The sequence below is a fragment of the Haemaphysalis longicornis genome, unplaced genomic scaffold, assembly GCF_048455015.1.
Source record: "Haemaphysalis longicornis isolate Haplotype H1 unplaced genomic scaffold, Haemaphysalis longicornis Haplotype H1 scaffold_2, whole genome shotgun sequence".
NCBI classification, from domain to species: Eukaryota; Metazoa; Arthropoda; class Arachnida; order Ixodida; family Ixodidae; genus Haemaphysalis; species Haemaphysalis longicornis.
Window position 1 is genome coordinate 96,962,877 of NW_027526295.1, and position 19,867 is coordinate 96,982,743.

Consider the following 19,867-nt stretch of genomic DNA (forward strand, 5'->3'; position numbering starts at 1 on the left):
TCGTTACAGCAGGGCAGGAAGTTTTGCTGACTTCTTTTCAGTAGCAGAAATAAACGCTATCGATAGCCACTTTAGAAAAAAAGCCACAAAATCAAAGAAGAAATGAAAGGCGGCTCTACTTCGACGGGCAAATCCCCCGGTTCCGCTCCGTGCTGGCGATAAATAAAGCTATCACAATGCCTCCAGAGAAGAAGGAAACAGTAAAAGCAATTACTAGAAATGTTGCAGAGTAAGCGCCTTATTTATTTATTTGGGTAGGTTGAAAAACATGTAAGCGCTCGGTGCAATACCTTTATCTTTTGTCAAAAGAGGTATTTACTGATTGTTCTTGTAAACCTTTCTATCCGTTAATCGTTATCAAGATCCGGACATGTTCTCGGCTGTGTCGCACATGCCTAGTTATCCACCGCGCCAATTATAGGGCCGTTAAAACAAGCCCACTGATAAAATGGCAGCTCCCATGGCGAGGACATTAAAGCTCTATCGGACGCAATTATACTGCCACATCGAAATAAAGTAAGTGGTATTGCAAAAACCTTAGAATGTTTACGTATGAAGGCTATATAACGCCTTTGCGTGTTTTAAGGCGATAGCGTTATTAGGCTCATTTTTCGATTTCGTCGTGACTCCTAGCCGTCAACTATTAGCCGTACTCATCAGGCATCTACGGAACTAAGTCACCGCTGCCACCCGGAAGCTCCGACTGAGGCAGCATGATTTGACGTCTACGCTGAACCGGTAATGTGGCGCTACGGCAACAGAAGTTTGTAAAGGAGGACAATAATACAATGTCGGACACTACAGAAAGGACACGCGTTTTCACCAGGGGCCGTGCTAGCGCAATGAAGTTTGTTGTCTGCCCAGTCGGTGGTAGCATGTTCTGCAGACACGGTCTCCAGCCGTGCCCGCAATTTACGCCATCACAGCAAAGCGTGTTTCCACCTGAGAATGAAACATAAATTTCCGGTAATTCATGCCCCGAACCTACCGGAGGACTACAAGGTATGCCGTAGTGGAAGCCTCCGGGAAAAGTTTGACCACTTGAGGGGCGCTATTCTCGGCGCCACAAATTCCCAGGGAAACTGGGAATGTGGCAGAAGTTTTTTTCTGTTTGGCTTTAAATGTTGGTCACGTGCTTCCTGTTGACAAAGCGGTTGTGTGTGCTTTTGTCATTTTGACGTTTCATGACGTTTACGGCCACCAGTTCTAAAGTTCCCGCTATTTCTCTTTACTGAAAGCGCATAATTATTGGCCGGCAATGAAAAACTAGACAGAATGCACCAAACTTGACAACGTAGGTCTCTCTTTGCTATTCAACAACAATACTGCTTGTAGAACGCGCCCTTTCTGAGATTGGCTGGGAAGGCGTGACGTTATTGAAACAGTTGGTGGGAACGACACGACACACATTAGCAACTTCATGCTGCGTAAAAGTGACGTCACATTTCGGAACAGCTTACAAAAGGCGGCTGCTTTTGCCGTGAAAGAGGGCAAAACATTTCCCCGACCTTCGGCGCCGCCAAATGTCCGTGAATTTGCAGCAGGCAAAGATTCGCATGACGCGTGATTTAAAGCATGTTTTCTACCGAATAAAATAGTAGTTTTATCTGTTTCCAAGTTAGCGATAACGGTCATACAAATAACGTGCTGTAGTGTGCTTTTATGTTTGACAATAAAATAAGAATAATTTGTTTAGCGCAACAGCTACATTAGAGGGCAGTACGAGCCTCTCCATGACAGAGAACCCAATGCATGGTATTTCTCCACACTCCTCCTAGTTAGCTGCTCGTCACATGATCGAACTCAAAAGAAAAATAACAAAAAGTGACTCTTTGGTTCATTACAGCTCTCACTGAAGTCGAGATTGACCAATGAGTTCCTCTGCAAAATTGGTACGCTATGCGGTTATCAGGCGTAGCGCTTCGTTGCCCTGATGCGTCCTACAAGCGATGGTCGCTAGTGTTCTTTTTATGTGATCACGCCATTAACTTGAAACATGGCAGCAGACGATTTCGTCGCGGCGGTGGTGGCCGGGAAAGTGAAAACCCAACGACGCACGTATTGAAGCAGAGATCTCAACTATGTAACTAAAATTTATTGATAGAAATTGATAGATACGGTAAAAAAGATTGTGTGATGTTATTTAGCTCAACATTCCCCTTTCTCTCGCTTTTGGATCAACGTTACTCGATCGCCGTGGGGTGTTGACGCCAATTTTGACCTGCAGAAATGCGTTTCTCTTGCCAACCTCAGCTACCTGTCTTACTTGTATAATACACGCCAAGGGTTTTTAATCTCGTATGCGCAATATTTGATACTTTAGTTGTGATCTTTATGAGTGAAGCGTACACTTACACTGCATGTCGTCAGAGCTATACGTGCATCTCGTCACTGATTCTTTACGTTGTTTACGCAAGAAAACATGGCGAATTCCCTGGGAATTTGTGCAGTCAAGAATAGGTCCCTAGGATCTTTAACAAGTGCCGAAATCTCGACATACTGGTGGTTTTCTTTGCTGCTTCCATCAGAAAAACAGCTGCTTCCATCAGAAAAAGGAACCAGTGTCCTTGGGCTCAGCAACGCAACGCCTGATCCACTGAGCTACTGCGCTCAGGTTTCCACCGGGACGTATGCCGGTGGGTGACTTAACTAAAACAGGGGACAAAAAGTTAACGCCGGTCCCCTCAGAAATCAATTAAGGCATATATTATAAGCCGAAAATAGCTAAAATAAAGCCCACTATATAGCGTGCAATCGCAAAGGTTTTCAAAATACTTTTCACTATTCGCAAGGTTATGTGTCCGCTCCCACCTCGGTTTGGTAAACGACAGATAGGCCGCCAAGTAAAAATCACCCTAAAAATAGGTACGAATATCCTCCCTGAGAAGATCCACATAAGAATGCTCGGCGGGATTCTAGACAAGCGTGCAGTTACCAACTCACAATCGCCAAAAACAGAAAGTCTTTAAGCAACTTTTGCCGACACACAAACCATCCAACCAAGAAAAGAGCAAGAAAAGGAGAAAAGAAACCATAAGACTCACGCAACCACTGATAATGACCAGAATACTGCACAGCCTGCCACACCACAAATTTACCCGCACCAAAGAAATTGAAAGAAACGGCATCATTAGGACAGCATACAGGGAAGTTCTCAATCTTGTAACTTTGACCGTGAGACGAACTAACAAAGGGTGACCACCGGGTAGCAGAGGGAACATTCTTTCACGAGGCTTGAAGATGGAGACAGCAATTAACTCGATACAGGGACGAAATAACAAATTTCGGAGCAAAGATTGGACCCCAGAAGCGGCGGAAACAGTGAGTGAAGGTCAATGGGAGATGCCTTCCCGGTGCAGTCATCCTAAATAGGATGTTAGTTATAATGGGAAGGAATTGGTCCACAACATGTGTCTTCCTAGCGCATTTCAAAATATTGGAGAAGCCACTCGCCTAGCACTAAGAAAGCGAATGTAAGAACCAAATCGGGAAGGGCCAACTTATACCCTTTGAAGAGAAACAGGCACCCCCAAACAGAAAATATAAGACAGGCACCCCCCGCCATTTGAAAGAAAACCACTGCACGCAATGATTAACACGGCACCGATTCAGCGAACCCGCACAAAAACTCTCCTCTAGCAAAAAATATGGATACAATCCTACTGAAGAAGGGGCGATATGGCAGGCTCAAGTTCATTCGGGGAAAGGTTCATTATCATGAGACCACAATATACACTGACTTTGGGATGTGCGGAAGCACAAGGCCCCAATTGTCGTAGTTGACTTCTCTGGCGAGCTTTGTGCATGCATTACCCTCCAACATACAGGAACAAAGAAGGGGAAGTTGGATCCATCCTCTTGGCGATCCGAATAACAGGATCGTAACTCACACAGAACATTATATAGTTTTCTGGGGGCAGCATACCAAGCGCTTCGGTAAGATATTTCCATTCATAATACAGAAACTTAACGTCACCTGTACAGCCGGATCCAATGCTCTGAAAGGGAACGACGAACTATATATGCGGCACACGAATTCGCAAACCGCACTCATTGTGACTACGACTACCACACAACCTATGAGAAACGTTAAGAACGAATTTTCATCCTATGCCTACAAAGCAGCGATGGCGTAGAGGTAGAACACCCGCCTCGCGTGCAGAAGGACCGTGGTTCGAATCCCGGTGCTGGACAATTCCCGCCGGAAAAAAAAACCGCGTATTGATGGAATTGCACAAAGGGGCTTCGGGTGCGGCCTGACCCTGGCGACCATTGCCGGTAATGCACTCCCACACCAGAGCAGGATTGGCCACCCTGGTGTAGTAACGGCCACAACCTCCCATGAATACGCCAATTAACCCTCGGCCCTCAGTCCCCAGCGACTGCGAAGCAACTGACCACGGCGGCGGTCGGACCTGTGACGCAGCAGAGGGTGCTAAGATCCCTGGATCCGGACAGGCCGCCAATGGAATCTGAACCTGGCAACGTTTAACGCGCGAACCTTATCTAGCGAAGCAAGTCTAGAGGTGTTGTTCGAGGAATTAGAGGGCTATAAATGGGATGTAATAGGGCTTAGCGAGGTTAGGAGGGCAGGTGAAGCCTTTGCGGTGCTGAGAAATGGACACGTCCTATGTTACCGGGGCCTAGAGGACAGAAGAGAGCTGGAAGTGGGATTTCTAGTCAATAAAAGCATAGCTGGCAACATAGACGAATACAATAGCATTAACAAAAGGGCAGCAGGTCTTGTAATTAGGCTCAATAAGAGGTACAAGCTCAAGGTGGTGCAGGGCTACGCGCCCACATCCAGCAACGACGACCAAGCAGTGGAACGCCTCTATGAAGATGTGGAATCGGCAATGGCTAAAGTAAAAACACAGTATACCGTAGTTATGGGGGACTTCAATGCTAAAGTAGGCAAGAATCAGGCTGGAGACAAGGCAGTTGGGAACTACGGTCTGGGCTGTAGAAATAGCAGGGGGGACCTACTAGTTGAGTTTGCAGAACGGAATAACCTACGCATAATGAACACCTTCTTCTGTAAACAAGAGAGTTGGAAGTGGACCTGGAGGAGCCCGAATGGGGAGCACAAAAATGAAATAGACCTCATATTATGCGATAACCCTGGCGTCGTGCAGGATGTTGAAGTGCTCGGAAGGGTAAGGTGTAGTGACCACCGTATGGTAAGATCTCGAATTAGACTAGATTTGAGGAGGGACCGCAACAAGCTAGTACAAAAGAAGCCGATAAATGAGCTAAGAGTAAGACGTAAAGTAGAAGAATTCAGGATCGCGCTGCAGAACCGATATTCCGCTATTAACGAGGAAGCCGAGCTTACGACACAGGAAGCCAGCGACAACCTTACACGCATTATCACGGAGTGTGCAGTAGAAGTCGGGGGCACTATGGCTAGACAGGATACTGGTAAACGCTCACGGTAGACGAAAGATCTAATTAGGAAACGGCAAACTATGAGAATCTCTACCGCTGCTGACAGAATAACACCAGCCGAGCTCTCGAAGTTAATCACTACGCGTAGGACAGCTGACATTATGGAGAAGATCGAATACGCTGTAAAGAACGGAGGTAGCCTGAAAGCAGTGAAGAGACGTCTTGGCGTGGGGAAAAATCAGATGTATGCACCTAAGGATAAGCAAGGCAATGTCATCACAAATAGGGATAAAATAGTCACAGTGGCCGAGGAGCTCTATAGGGATATCCACAGTAGCCGGGACATACAGGATAATGCCGAACGAGACAGTAGTTCAGAGGAGATAGATATCCCACCAGTAACGACCGAAGAAGTAAGGAAGGCTTTGAAAGAAATGAAAGGGGGCAAAGCACCTGGTGAGGATCAGATAACAGCAGACCTCTTGAAGGATGGCGGAGAAATTGTACTTGAAAAACTGGCAAACCTGTATACGCAATGCCTAATGACCACAATGGTACCAGAATCTTGGAAAAACGCGAACATCATCCTAATCCATAAGAAAGGCGACATGAAGGACTTGAAAAATTATAGGCCGATCAGCTTACTGTCAGTCGTCTACAAGGTATTTACCAAGGTAATCGCCAACCGAATCTCTGCAACCTTCGATTTCAGTCAACCTAAAGAACAAGCAGGGTTCCGTAAAGGTTATTCAACAATGGACCATATTCACACGATCAATCAGGTGATAGAAAAGTGCGCTGAATATACCAAACCCCTGTATATAGCCTTCATAGATTATGAGAAAGCATTTGACTCGGTCGAAACTCTAGCAGTCATTCAGGCATTACGGAACCAGGGGGTAGATGAGCATTATGTAAGAATACTAGAGGATATCCAATATGTTTCTACAGCTACCATCATTCTCCATAGGGAGAGCAGCAAAATACCTATAAGGAAGGGTATCAGACAGGGAGACACAATCTCTCCAATGTTATTCACAGCATGCTTACAAGAAGTATTCAGAACGTTGGATTGGGAACAGGTGGGAGTAAGTGTTAATGGAGAATACCTCAGTAACCTCAGATTTGCTGATGACGTTGCCTTGCCAAGGAACTCGGGGGACAAATTGCAAAGCATGCTTTCCGCACTGGGCGAACAGAGTAGAACCGTGGGCCTGAAAATTAATATGCAGAAAACTAAAGTAATGATCAATAACCTCGGGACAGCACAGCAGTTTGAGATAGGTGGTGAGGCAGTGGAAGTGGTAAGCGAATATATCTACTGAGGCCAAGTTGTGACCCCAGATCCCAACCATGAGGCAGAGATAATTATAAGGATCAGAATGGGGTGGGGTGCATATGGCAGACATTCTCAAATAATGAATGGCAGCCTACCATTGTCGCTGAAGAAGAAAGTGTATGACAGCTGCATCTTACCGGTACTCACCTACGGGGCAGAAACTTGGAGGCTCACCAAGAGGGTTCAACTTAAATTGAAAACGACTCAGCGGGCAATGGAGCGGAAAATGATAGGTGTAACATTAGGGACAAGAAGAGAGCGGAGTGGGTCAGGGAGCAAACTGGTGTTAAAGACATATTAGTAGAAATTAAGAAGCAGAAATGGACGTGGGCAGGGCATGTAATGCGAAGGCAAGATAACCGCTGGTCATTAAGGGTAACAGAGTGGATCCCTAGAGAAGGCAAGCGTAGCAGGGGGCGGAAAAAAGTTAGATGGGCAGATGAGATCAAAAATTTTGCGGGGATAAATTGGGCACAGTAGGCACAGGACCGAGATAATTGGAGAATAATGGGAGAGGCCTTTGCCCTGCAGTGGGTGTAGATAGGCTGGTGATGATGATGATGATGATGATGATGATGATGATGATGATGATGCCTAGAAACTGAATTTTTCCCCCTGCTACAAGGAGGTAAGGGGGTTTCAATGCCTACGAATCGCAAACTCTGTGGACGAAAAACCAATAAAGTTATCTGAAAATCAATGGACGTTAAGGTGTTCGATGGGAACATTAAATAGATATTTAGAACTGTTAAAATAGGGGAAACATCCACCCTCTTGCCGGCGACCTAGCCATATGCAATGGTATGGCCAGGGGAGGACAACTCAAATATAACATATTCCACTTCTTTGAGCCATAGGAGGTAGATTTGACCAACTAGTTACCTCAAGATCAGTGCGAGCTGATTGAGAGGGCAGGAAAAGAATCTGCTGCATCTGGTAATGTAGACTCAGGTTCCACCTTTAATCTCCCTGCCGTCTCTACCCCATTTTCCTACACCACAACTATTTCTTCCTGTACAAAGATCTCTCTCTCTGTCTCTTTCTCTTTCTCTCCCTCTGAAAAAAACAAAGTTGTTCAGCCCTGCCTAGACATCACATAATATACATTTTGATTCATTTACACTGACCCCTCCTCGCACAAACTGACTAACACCTCGCCTTAGCAATCTTGCAGGCTCACATTTTCTCCCACAGAAGCGCATTGAGCTTATGTCTCTCTTCGTACACGGCGATTAAAAACCCTGGTGGCTAGTTTTTGTCGTGTTGATAACCTTTCCCGCTCGGGAAGAATAGATCGTAAATGCAGAAGCTGCGTACGGAAACGCTCCGTAGGAGTCGAAGTATCGCTATCGCGCCTTACATCTTCGGATAAAAACGTGGATTCCTCCGCAACGTTTTGTTTGTTATTTTTTGCAGAAGCTACTGGGAGCCCGCGATCTTTACACATTCCCGCCCCATCACCCATACCGATGTACAAGGTTCCGAAAACAGACCCTTGATGCACATTGTATTTTAATCGACACTGGCTAAATATTTCAGGCGATTGATAAAAACACGCTTTAAAGCTTTTGTGCGCATGTGCCGTTTTTTTAACAGCAGTAACAAAGTCACTCTCCTGAAGCTATAGAAGAAATTTTAATAATGTAGCTCACATTTCCCAACATGAATAACGCCATCCGCATTTACCTTTTCAGACATAATTCAGAGTTCCACGCAATTCGTACAAAAACTAAGCTGGGAGAATACGTTGGGGCAATTTTACCCGGCGGGTGAAATTAAACCGCAAGTTCGATACAGTCATCGCGTCAGTTTTGTCGATTTGCCTTGTAGTCTCTGCCAATTTATGCTCTCTTCAAACAAAGAAATTACGACTTAGACTTATTCAAGCGCTTGTGCTGCGATTACCAGTTCCCCCTTAACATTATGTATGGCAGAGAAACCCTAAAAAATACCCAAAACGAAAGAAACGGCATCTTTCGAACTGACTTCAATGAAGAGAGCTGTGATAGCTGTGGCGCATCGGCCTTGGCTTGCTAGAAAAAATGCAGTTAAACTAGATTCCAAAATAGTGAGGTGCAAAGGAAGCTTTCGCACCCACATTGAATGGGCAGAATTTTGTTCTGGCATTTGTAAGGTCAATAAATATTGCGCCACTGAAAACTTCGCTGCAGCCCTACCTCGCTACTGCAAATTAGGCGAAACCCTTATCTTCTGCACTAGTGTGTTGCAACTACTCTATATGCGGCTCTTATGGTGAAAGTGAGGACAAAGACAAAGTGTCGATGAGGCGCGCCTTGCTCCTCTACGCGTTCTTTGTATGGTTTGCAAGTTAGGTCCCGTGCTGGTGTTTTATCAAAATCGGTGAGTAGCACATTCTTCGTCCGAAAATCTCTGAGGCTTAAGCATAGCTGCTGTAAAAGACTTTTAAGTGTCCTCACCACCTAGCGCATTTATGTTCTTCATCATAGCACATCACTTCCAAGCCCATTTGCGACAATGCTGCTGACTACAGATCAACCGCTGAGTCCCTCCAAAAATAGCGGGAAGTGCCTTCTCGGAAATGTCTGGCCTCTCTGCGCCAGATAACGTAACACTATTTCCACCCTCCTTCGCTGCTTTGCTTTGTTCCCGCTTCACGAAAGAAGCGCAGGGAGTGAAAAACCAGAAAAACGTTGATTTTTGGGCTTTGTTTTTTATACACGTGTCAATCATAATGCTATACGGGTTCACGCTTACCGAACAATTTTTTCTTGGTTCTATATACGTGCAAAATGAAACACTAGGCGGAGAACCTCCCCAGCTTAATTCGATCATTTAAACCACAACCTCATCTTATTGTTTGAAAGAGATGAAACCTGCAAGTGTAAAAACATCGTAATTCCCATATAGTAACTCCCAGCCCAAATGCACGGTAAAAAGTTACAGAGCCATAATCTTAGGTTACGCGACCTGTATCGGTTTTGGAAGTATCCCAAAACTGTTGTTCTGAGACCTGTTATGTGAAAATATTTTCGCGTTGGTTCTGACCTAAAGCCAGTAAAACTGCATTAGGCAATTAAAACTGCAACCTATAGTGCGTTCTTCCATATTGTATATCACACTTCCTTGGGTCTCGCCTGCTCAATGCTTTCCGGTTACAAACATTCATATGACGATTCCTGTCGACATGAGAATTGTTTGTTTTCTTAAACAGCGCAAACTCAACGTCGGCATACGGGGTTTTTGTATTTGGGACACGTGCCTTAACGCCATTCGAGTGGCTCGTGTATTCGTAGGATTTGGTGAGTCCATGAACCATCATGAAGGGAGAAGATGGTGATGGCGCGGCTCGGCCGGCCAACAGATCCGCAACCAGCTGTTCTTCACGAACAACTTCGGTGTCCTCCGACTTTCGAATTATCTGCATGGTCCAAGAATCAATAGGCAGAATGTTATCTCAGCGATTTGCCGGTCACCACCAAGCGAAAAAAGCTGTTATTTCTGACTTCCGTTCCTTGTCTGTTGAAGTACAACACAGAAGTGGGATTTTGCGCTCCCAACTGAAAGAACAAGGCCGGGATCCGATGGCGATTATGGTCATAGAAATTGGCAGCTATTACGCTTTTCAACTTTAAAGCAGGTTTGGCGTCATAGGAATTTAGGCGTTGAATAATACAAGTAAGTAAGAACTTAACATTTCGCATTTATGAAATACAGGAAAGCCGATCTCTTCAGCAGCACGTAACTGTCACGTGGTAAATGCGCCTTGAGAGCGGAGGTTTTTTTTTTTTTTTGTAAAACCCAACTTTCTGCATTATTTCTCATTTGCGGTGCCACTGCGTGAGATTTGTTCAGCAATTGCTTCTCTCATTTAGCGCAGTTGTTGCAAAGATACGCATGCATAACGCGAAATCCAGCTTTTAACCAACAAGTTTTTTTATTGCACTCGAATGACCAAACTGGAGTTCCTAGAAGAACGGACGCCAAAACTGAATAGAAAGATACGTCGGTGCTCCGCGGAGTAAAATTTTCAATTTTTTTGCAGTAATTCTACAGAACTATTCGATAAAAAAGCAAACGCAGATGTTTCTTTAATATTTTTTTTGCCTTGTACGCCCAGCAATATAATGATGTCTGCTAGCTTTAGCAAAACTGGTATATAAACACAGCCTATAGGCTTGAAATGGTTAAAACGATAAAAGAAACGAGACAACTCCCGATAAGTACACGCAAATTTAGGTAGCCAATCGTCGAAAGAAAATATTTATGGACTTACTGAGTTGTTCATAAAGCGTGCAATGAAAATGAAGTTGCCTGTCCCTCTTCGCAGGCACTAGAGCCCATAAATATAAGTTCAGAATTGGCACCGCTGCCATTGAAATGGAACCGTGGTCTAATATGTATTAGCCGTAGTTTGTTGAAAGAAGCCTCGGAATGTTTTTATGAGGTGCAATCATTGTTCGCGAATGAAAGAAATGACTTTCCCGTACTTCCGGGACATCCATTAGTTCTTTTGGAGTGGTCGTTTCGTGCCAACTCCGTCTGTTCAAAGTGAATATTACATGCAGTATTTTACAAAATGCATCGAAAAAGTGCAATGCCCTAAACATGCAATAGGCATTTGTGTGTGTGGGAAGAGGCAGGCAGCACGAAACTTAACGGAAATATTCTCTAGTAGTGGCACCCCACTATTGACGCTTTTAAAATGCAGGATATCATCACCGCTCACTTCATAAACCAGCGTGTCTATGACCCTGCAAGGAGTATGGCATACCGAAAAGACATGAGGCATATTTGAGAAAAATCATGAATACACAATTGGTACTTGCAGTGTTTCGTTAATTATAAGTAGATGTGTGCTCCATACAAGACACAAAAAAGGCTCGTTCCCAAGTCCTGTGCTCGTCGCTTGAGCGTGCCAAGTCCCAAAAGTCCCGAAAGATGTCGCACCGGCCGCGCCAAAGCGATAAAATTCAATTCAGAAACGTCCAATGGGTGAACCGAGACGACAGGAGAACAACGTGATAGGCGTGTGAATGAAACAGGAAAAGAAGTTACACATCAGCGGCGTTAGAAGGCTATCATATTTCCACAATATTTGCCGCGGCGCGAGTAGATATGCAGACCAGTTTTCTAAGATACTTCGCCACAGTTACATGTGCAGAGAATTAGGACGGCCGAGGAGGAAATGGAATTGCTACTGAGTTGAACTCGGACAAGCGAGACGCTGTTGCATCAGAGATCCACCAATGCGTACTTCTTGCAAGACGTTCCTTCAACGAGATTGGCTTGGAAGGTCACAAGCAGTCTTGCAGTTCGGCGAAAAGGGTTCTTGGAATCCTATTTCTTAAGTACAATTTTCAGTAATTGCTCGCGCGCATAATTATAAGCAATTGATCCTATGAGCTTATGTGGGCATTAGAATAAGGAAAAGCAGGGCCGTCGGTGTGGGGATTATTACAAGTTTTGCGTACAGATCGGACCCCTTAGCAAGTGCCTAATTAAATTACCCTTTGAAATCGGGCTGGCTTGTAATATATCTCTTGGCGCTATATGTATTTTTAAAATATTGATTGTAAGTTACATCGTGGCAAACGTCTTTTACGTTTCCTGATACAGATACTAGGGTTGCGTTGGAGTTGGCTTGTGGAATGTATAGCATGTCAGGTCAGCGAGGACAATGATTTGAGAGACACGAAGTTTTCTACTCATTTTTTTCACTGAAAGAGCTCAGAACAAATTTCTACGTTTTCTGGCCTAAATTTTCTACATTCTTGTGAAACGTATGTTGGTATGGTTTCATGCAATTTCGTGTAAGAGAACAAAAACTTGCCGGTGTATCAGGTGGGTTTAAAGCACAATGTTTTAGTAGAAACAAGCCGGTTTGGGTGCTATATTAGCACGAGGGTACCACCAAAATCGCGCACTGCAAAGAACATGGTTTTCTCAAACTCACACATCTCATTAATTCGACATGCATTTTGATTAGACTATCCAATAATAGGCCTCATTTTGAACATCAAATCACAACATACACCTCAGTCCTAAGCGTCCTATCATTTGGATATGAATTTTGAGTAGGTTAGTTAGCAACAGGCATCATTTACAACATCAGTCGAGTAAAAAAATTTTGTCTATGTATGTTTTTTAGGGGTGATTACCATCGATGCAAACGAGAAATAAAATTTGCTCGTATACTTTTCATAAGTTCCGTATCACATCAATGCCGTGTTTAAAAGAAGCTTCGTTGGTCGTTAAATTTAGAGTGGAATTACTCATCATCATCGATGACTTCAGGGGCATACGAATTTTGCTGCCGGGAAAAAAGGCCTTCCCGGCGCCATTAAACTGTGTCGGGAGGTGGTGGTAATAGAATGCACTACAATTATCTGTTGACAATGGTAGTACAAGGTTGTGCAAATAACTGTGCGTTACCATTATCTTTTGATACATCAAAAATTCTACAATAGACCCAAATAGTAAATGCATCATTTTCTGTAAAATGGGAAACATTAAGAAACAATTAGTCGAAGCATGCAAAAGTCCAAACCTTCGTTGTGTTTAAAACACTTTCTGACGGGTTATTGACGGTTTTGTCGTAGTCCTGGCCGTCAGGCATCACCGACGGAGCCGTCCTGTAATGGGTGACCTTTGGAATCAACCACTCGAGCATGAGAAGGAGGGCGAATGCCACAGCACCCTCAATAGACAGGGTCACCACTTCGTAGTAAGCTGAGTAAGGGTTCACGTCTAGGGGACGGACTGCGTACTGCGCGGGGTCCGGTGATCCAATGTCTGCAAGAAAAACGAACAGTGAGTGTTGGACGAATTGCTCCCTGCAAAAAATCAACAGACACAGTTGTTCACATTAATTACAATTTTTTAATCTGCATCTTAGCAAACCTCTAGAAATGCGGGTAAACATTCACCAAGACAAAAAAACAAGTGAACACCTTAGATGCAGTGTGGTTTTACAACTTTTTGTGATACGCAGCCCTTGAAAAACATCCCCCTCGCGAGGGGCACGATCAAATGCAGAGCATTTCCTCGGGGGGCGTGCCTGCAAGTCTTATGGATTACGTAATGGTTGTTGTTGTTGTAATTGTTGTCTTCTAGCATAGACATTGTCGATGAAGTCGATGGTGAAACGTGAAACGTGCCGTGAACCCCCTGCCGCGGCTATTACGCAACGTGGAGAGGCTACGACGCAACGTGGCGCGGCTATGACGCAACACAATCCAACACAATCCACTTTAATCCAACCCAATCCAAATCCAAGCCAAGCCAAGCCAAGCCAAGCCAATCCAATCGAATCCAATCCAATGCCCTTCGCGAGAGAGTGTTATAGCGCCGAAATTGCGCCACCACATGAACGCGAACCGAACGCGGCGAGAGAGGGTGTTGCGAGCGGAGAGAAGGCGAGGAGGACGCGGGGGAGAGGGCGCACCTGTGGCCGACGGTTGAATGAGTCAAGGATATAAGGCGCGTGCGTAACGTTACATTCTGTGTCAGCTCCGTGGAGCAGTCGGTAAAGTGCCGTGTACCTTGCGTTCTGCCCGCAGAGTCGTGGGATCGAAACCTGGCGCCGGAAGGTATTATTTCTTTATATAGTGTAGGGTGCGGACTGCGTAGTGATGCGGACTACGGACGCCAACGCGGGTGACATCGTGAGTTACTAAAATGCTCTGCATTTAAAACATGGAACTGCCTATCTGCCTACAAAAAGCCTTCGCCAACCTTTTGAACGGCTGCTGAAGTAGGAAACAGGTCAAATCTAAAAGAAATAACAAAATAAAAAAGACACGACACATCAGTCGTTCGCTCGAATGGTACAGGTTGATTGATCGTAGGGTTCAACGCACCGACGCAAGGCAGGCGATGAGGCGCTCCGTAGTGGAGCGCTCCGGATTAATTTTGACCACCTGGGGATCTTTAACGTGCGCCGACATCTCGTACACATGGCGTTTTTGCTGCCGCGGACGGGAATCTAACCCGCGACCTCGTGCTCAGCAGCGCAACGCTTTAGCCACTTAATTGCTTAATTGCTAAGCATTGGTTTCGGAGTACCCGTCTCCCCCCCCCCCCCCCCAACGCGTACCGCCGTGCATCTCCACAACAATGCGTTGGCGTAGTTAACGCATTTAATCATTTCATCCACAAAATGGAGATAATGAATCGAAGAAAAATTTAAAAACAAAAAATATAAATAAAATTAAGAAACAAGAAACAAATGGACGCCATCCCGCCCTGACAAAGTGCATGTCCAGCGCAGCTGTTTTAAACCATTACCACTGCTGATGGGGCGGGTACGAAACGTAAATCGTTGTCTCGGCGAGCTCGTCGCTTGCAATTTGCTTCTCTGAGAGCAAGTTCTGGGCCCTGAGGCATGCGCTCAGCGTCTTGGGTGAGGAACACCTTACTGAGGTTTGCTTAGCCTGACGCGTGGGATGGTATTCGAATGACGTCAGCATCATGTCCCTTCGAGTGCAGCTGCAAACCTAATCTTTACAAAGGCACGTAAAGGGCGGAGTATTCCATTGTTCACCAGCGCCTTATTAATCATGCGGTTTCCATGCATCATGCGGTTTCGATGCTCGTTTTGTGTTCTTTCCTTTGCAGGAATACTGAGCTCATGCTGCACGCCTGATTAGCCAGACGCAACCATTCGGCGCCTTTGGCGAAAACTGCTGTGTACCGCCGGGTTTTTTGTTTACGACAAAAAATTTTCCGACAAACGGGAATTGAAAGCTTTGCTGCAAGATGGGTTAACGAGATCACACACCGCCATCGCAGGATGAAGACAAAAATAAAAGGCCCTGAAGAAACAAACCAATAGATGTATTAAAAATAAACTAAAAATAAACCCACCATGAATACATATGATGCATACTTGGCTAAGTTAACGCGATTAAGTGTTGCGATACTGCAACTAATGTACAATATTTGGCAACTGAAGTAAACATAGTATGAAGAGAAGCGGCGCAGTAATGCTTGGTGTATCTTTTCTGTTGCATGCTGACAGGCAAACATTCAGCACGCGCGAATCTTTATCGTGGAGTTGCTACGACGCCAATAGTCAGTACAGCCAACAAAACCATAATAACCGAGCTCGTGACGCAAGTATCGGTTTTTCGGTTTTTCGCAAGTATCTTTTTTTTTCGTGAGGCAAGTATCGCAAGTATCGGTTTTGGTACCGTGTATTGGTACCGCAAGTATCGGCACCATTACACAGCTTTTGTAAATACTGCAGGCTTCCGGCCACTGCAAATCATTGTCTTTGCGTGCGGCACAAGGCATGGATGGGTCTCTGTTCCCTCGAAGCTAGGCGCTTCCACTGAAATGAAGAAAAACTGGCACAAAGTGACTTACTACCGAAGGACCCGCATCCGCACTCAGCTACTCGACAGCAGGCGCTCGCTCTTAATGCGCCACGTTTATAGTTTTATTACGAGCTAGCTTGGTTCGTTTTATTTCGTGGCCACCTGTGCCATGTATTTTTCACTTTTTCTTTGCAGGACCTGTTAGCCCTACCGACCTTGCATGCCGTCTGGCGACGGTTGCTAACATCGCTAGTGCAAGCAATTGCAACCGCCTGTAGGGCCCTGAGCTCAAAAGTAAAGGAAGCTTAGATAATAAGGGAATGCCACCTCAGTTCAGGTAAATTTAAGTATCACCAGATACTCCTTACATGTAACAAACAAGCTGTTCATAGGAAGCCGAGTTACATCCTCTGAAGATTAACACAAATTGTGTCTTGATGGAACAGAGCGAGGTTGAATAAATATGTAAATTTCAGTATTTGAACTTTCATCGGTCACCGCCCATCATAATCTGGGTCCTCCGCCATTTTCCGCGCATGCCATGGCTGTGACAGGAGCGTTCATATTCAAGTTTTATGGTCTTGTTCACTCACCCTTCTCCATAAATATTTGTTTTGCTGGGAATGTACGCATTAAAAGTGCAATAATGATTTCCTTGCTCCTGGTGAATTTTTAACGAGCAACATTGAAGAAGCATGGGTGAAGCGATGGCGCAGTTCTTCTTCTTCAAGTTAGTGATGAAAACGCGTGAAATAGATGTATAAAGGCCACCGGTACGTATAGCTGGTAGCAAGTAGAGGGATGTGGTCATTAATGTCAGTTGGGGATTATGTTTCTGAAACAATTGAGATGAATAGATATCAGTAAGCAACAAAATGAAGGTTACTTGGAATTTAGACTTTTTTTGTCAGAAATATTACGTCCTCTTTATGAAGTCTCGCACCTCGATAGTTTGTAGATATTGGACCGAACAAGGCATTGAAATTATCATACGAATCAGTTTTTACGTGTTCCAATGGTGTAAAAAATACACAGCTGTACATACTTATCAGATGGCCGTGTAAGAAAGAATTTAAGAAATACATACTAAATTTTTCTCTTTTTTGTGATTCCTAATTACGAAATTCCCAATGCTGATTTCAAAGAAAATGCATGCTAAACCTACAATTTTAATGTCGGGTCCCTTGCCGAAGAAAGCAACTGCAGGGCTCAGGTTGAGGCACGTGGCATTCAGATAATGCAACTACATTCTGCCGTTTACCACCCACATGAAGGACGCACACAAGTCATGATCGGCAAGGATGTGTACACGAAGAATTTTACGCTGGTGCTTTGGACGACTGCTTGCTATGCTGGCACCCTGAACGCGTGCTAATGCGAGTGTATTTCCAATCACAAAACGGAAGCCGGCTGGACTCACGCTGGCAGCACCGCAGGAGGGACTTCCTATGTTGATGCCGCAGGACGCTGGAGCAGCGGCTCTCCAGTTCTTCGGGCGCGCTGCTGCAGATGGCGTTCTCCTCGGCAAGTTGGAGAATCTTGATCATGCCTAGGGAATAGGAGTGAGATGGCAGGAACCTCACCACGTCGAGGGCAGTCTCGGCCACCCCCGACAGGCTCGTATTGCGCACGTCTTCGGCGTAGTGCTCCAGAAACACCGAGCCGAGACAACCTGCGGACGCTGTTGGAGGTTTGTGCAAAAACTGCGTAAAATGCCCGTAGCTGGACGCATTAAACGATAGTATTTGCCTCAAGCAAGATTGATGTTTTTAAATAGAGATCTATCCTTTATTTTGAATGCTAAACAATAAAGCCACACCACACTCGAAAAAATGCAAAGCGTAACATAATTCGAAAGGCGACAACGGCCCCCATTAAGTCCCTAGCATAACTTTGCAGCAACCGTTACTATTTAGCAGCAAATTATAAGTGCGTGAAAGTCTGTAGTCCCCGTATTTATGCTTTCCATTCTGAACGGAAACCCGGCAAGAAAATACCAGTTGCTGATTGCGGCTTACATTGGAGAATTTCAGTAATTTTAGGCTCCCGAGGCTGACCAACCTTGATCACATGTCCCATAGAGCTCAACGAGAAAATATGAACTTGTTCGACTACTTCCCAAACATCAATACAGCAGTGCATCTGATGTTGAGGGCTGTTATTATAGCAGCCTTCAATACTTCTGCCAGTTCGATGTCGATAAATATGTTGAAGCCATTTTTTAAAAAATTGGACGTTTTTTTGTTTCTTTACTTATGCAAACCTATAGCTCCAGAACCCCCATTCTCAACACTCACACAGAAAGTGATTAGAGTTTGAAACTTCAGTGCACAGGGAGCTCATTAGACACAAGTTGTTTCCGCTGTGGGTGAGGTTTCACCTCCTATTCAAGTGATAATTTTACTACAGTTGTAGAAGTTCCTTATTTACAACCAGAAAGCAAAAATTTAGCCAGAGAATATACAAGTTAAGGCACTGGTTGAAATTAATTGTGAAATGATTTTACGGTCCAGCCCTTCATATCACAGAACCACTGAGGCCTAAACAGCAGCTTTTTCACGTCAGTAACGTCTCTTTAAGTTCAGAATAATTTATTGTTCGAGGCATGAACGCCCAAGGAGCGCTGAAGTCTCTGTTGTCCAAAACACTTCCTAGAGGTAGCACTTTGCAGCATCGCGTTATTTAGGCCTTCTCTTAAAGCCTTCTTTTTCGTTTTATACCTCCTTTAAAAAGCGACTGAATGGCGATTTTGCGTATCCTCTAAGCCCTGTCCTAGGAGCGTCTAGGTCTCTCACCCAGGACTTCAGCTTTACATTTGGCGTGAATCAAAAAGGCTACTTTCGACGCTGCTTCCAAGGTCACTTCTAAATCACCCTACTACGAGTAGAATAATTCAGGACCGCCAAATAACTATTCATCCTTGATAATGCTTGCAGTTCCTCAAAAGAATAACAACGCTGTACATTTAAACCTGAATACAACGAAGTTGACAAAAATTCGCAAAATTTTCTTACATGCAGGTTTTCGTTACATACAGGTTTTGAGTTCAGGCTCGGGTGAATGAATCATAAACGAAACAACAATGCTAACGGCAGTGAAGGTGAACTGTCTTCACAGTGAAAAACTGCGCGATTTGCTACTGCTGCTTTCGCACAAGCTTAAGCATTACTCGTTACCCCAATAAAGCAACGTCAGTTAACCCGTATTCGCGAACGTAACTACAGTATGACTTTCGCCTTTACACATTTTTGAGTGTCTGAACGCATTCAAAGAAATAAACAAATTCTGAAAGGGCGTGTTTCCGGGAAGTTGATGCTCTTTAGCGCACTCTAAATTTCTGAGAGGGTGTTGGCTGGGTGGAGACAGCATTCAAAATTGTCATCTTGTCCCGAAAAGACAAAGCTTCATCCTTCCTGGCAACAGAAATCGCCGACGAACCGACACCACAGTCCGCATTGGAGACAGGCGACTAAACGCCCCCCTGCCATCCTAGCATCTAACCAAAACTGCACTCACACGTGGAAGCGTACGGTAGTTCGCCGTGACGGCGAAATAAGCTAAATTAGGGCATTTCTGTAGCTAATGTTAGAGAAAAAAGTGCAAGGTACAATCACTGATAAGCGTAGTGAATTTTTTACGTCACGGTTAACAATCTAAACGACTTGGTATAGAGGTCGCCAACTTAAATGCTTCAATGGGGGTGCCATAACCAGTTAAAACACTTCGTCACATCCAGGAATTCACGAGTACGGATTTCTGGGCTAGTTGGTGATGCTTAGACGAAAAATTCATAGCGCATAAAAACAAGGACAGAGAAGAGGAGAGACAACACGGAGCGCAC

At 44.7% G+C, this 19,867-nt stretch overlaps 1 protein-coding gene across 1 annotated transcript in view; it reads right to left on the bottom strand.

Moving 5' to 3' along the window:
• The window catches only part of LOC144168175 (phospholipid-transporting ATPase ABCA3-like), a 48,922-nt gene that overhangs the window by 17,143 nt on the left and 11,912 nt on the right, over positions 1-19,867 (bottom strand). Inside the window, exons 4-5 of the mRNA XM_077697211.1 lie at positions 17,447-17,707; positions 13,257-13,501 (exon numbers count right to left, since the gene is read on the bottom strand). Of these exons, the coding sequence (XP_077553337.1) occupies positions 13,257-13,501; positions 17,447-17,707 (506 nt within the window). The remainder of the gene's footprint in view (positions 1-13,256; positions 13,502-17,446; positions 17,708-19,867) is intronic.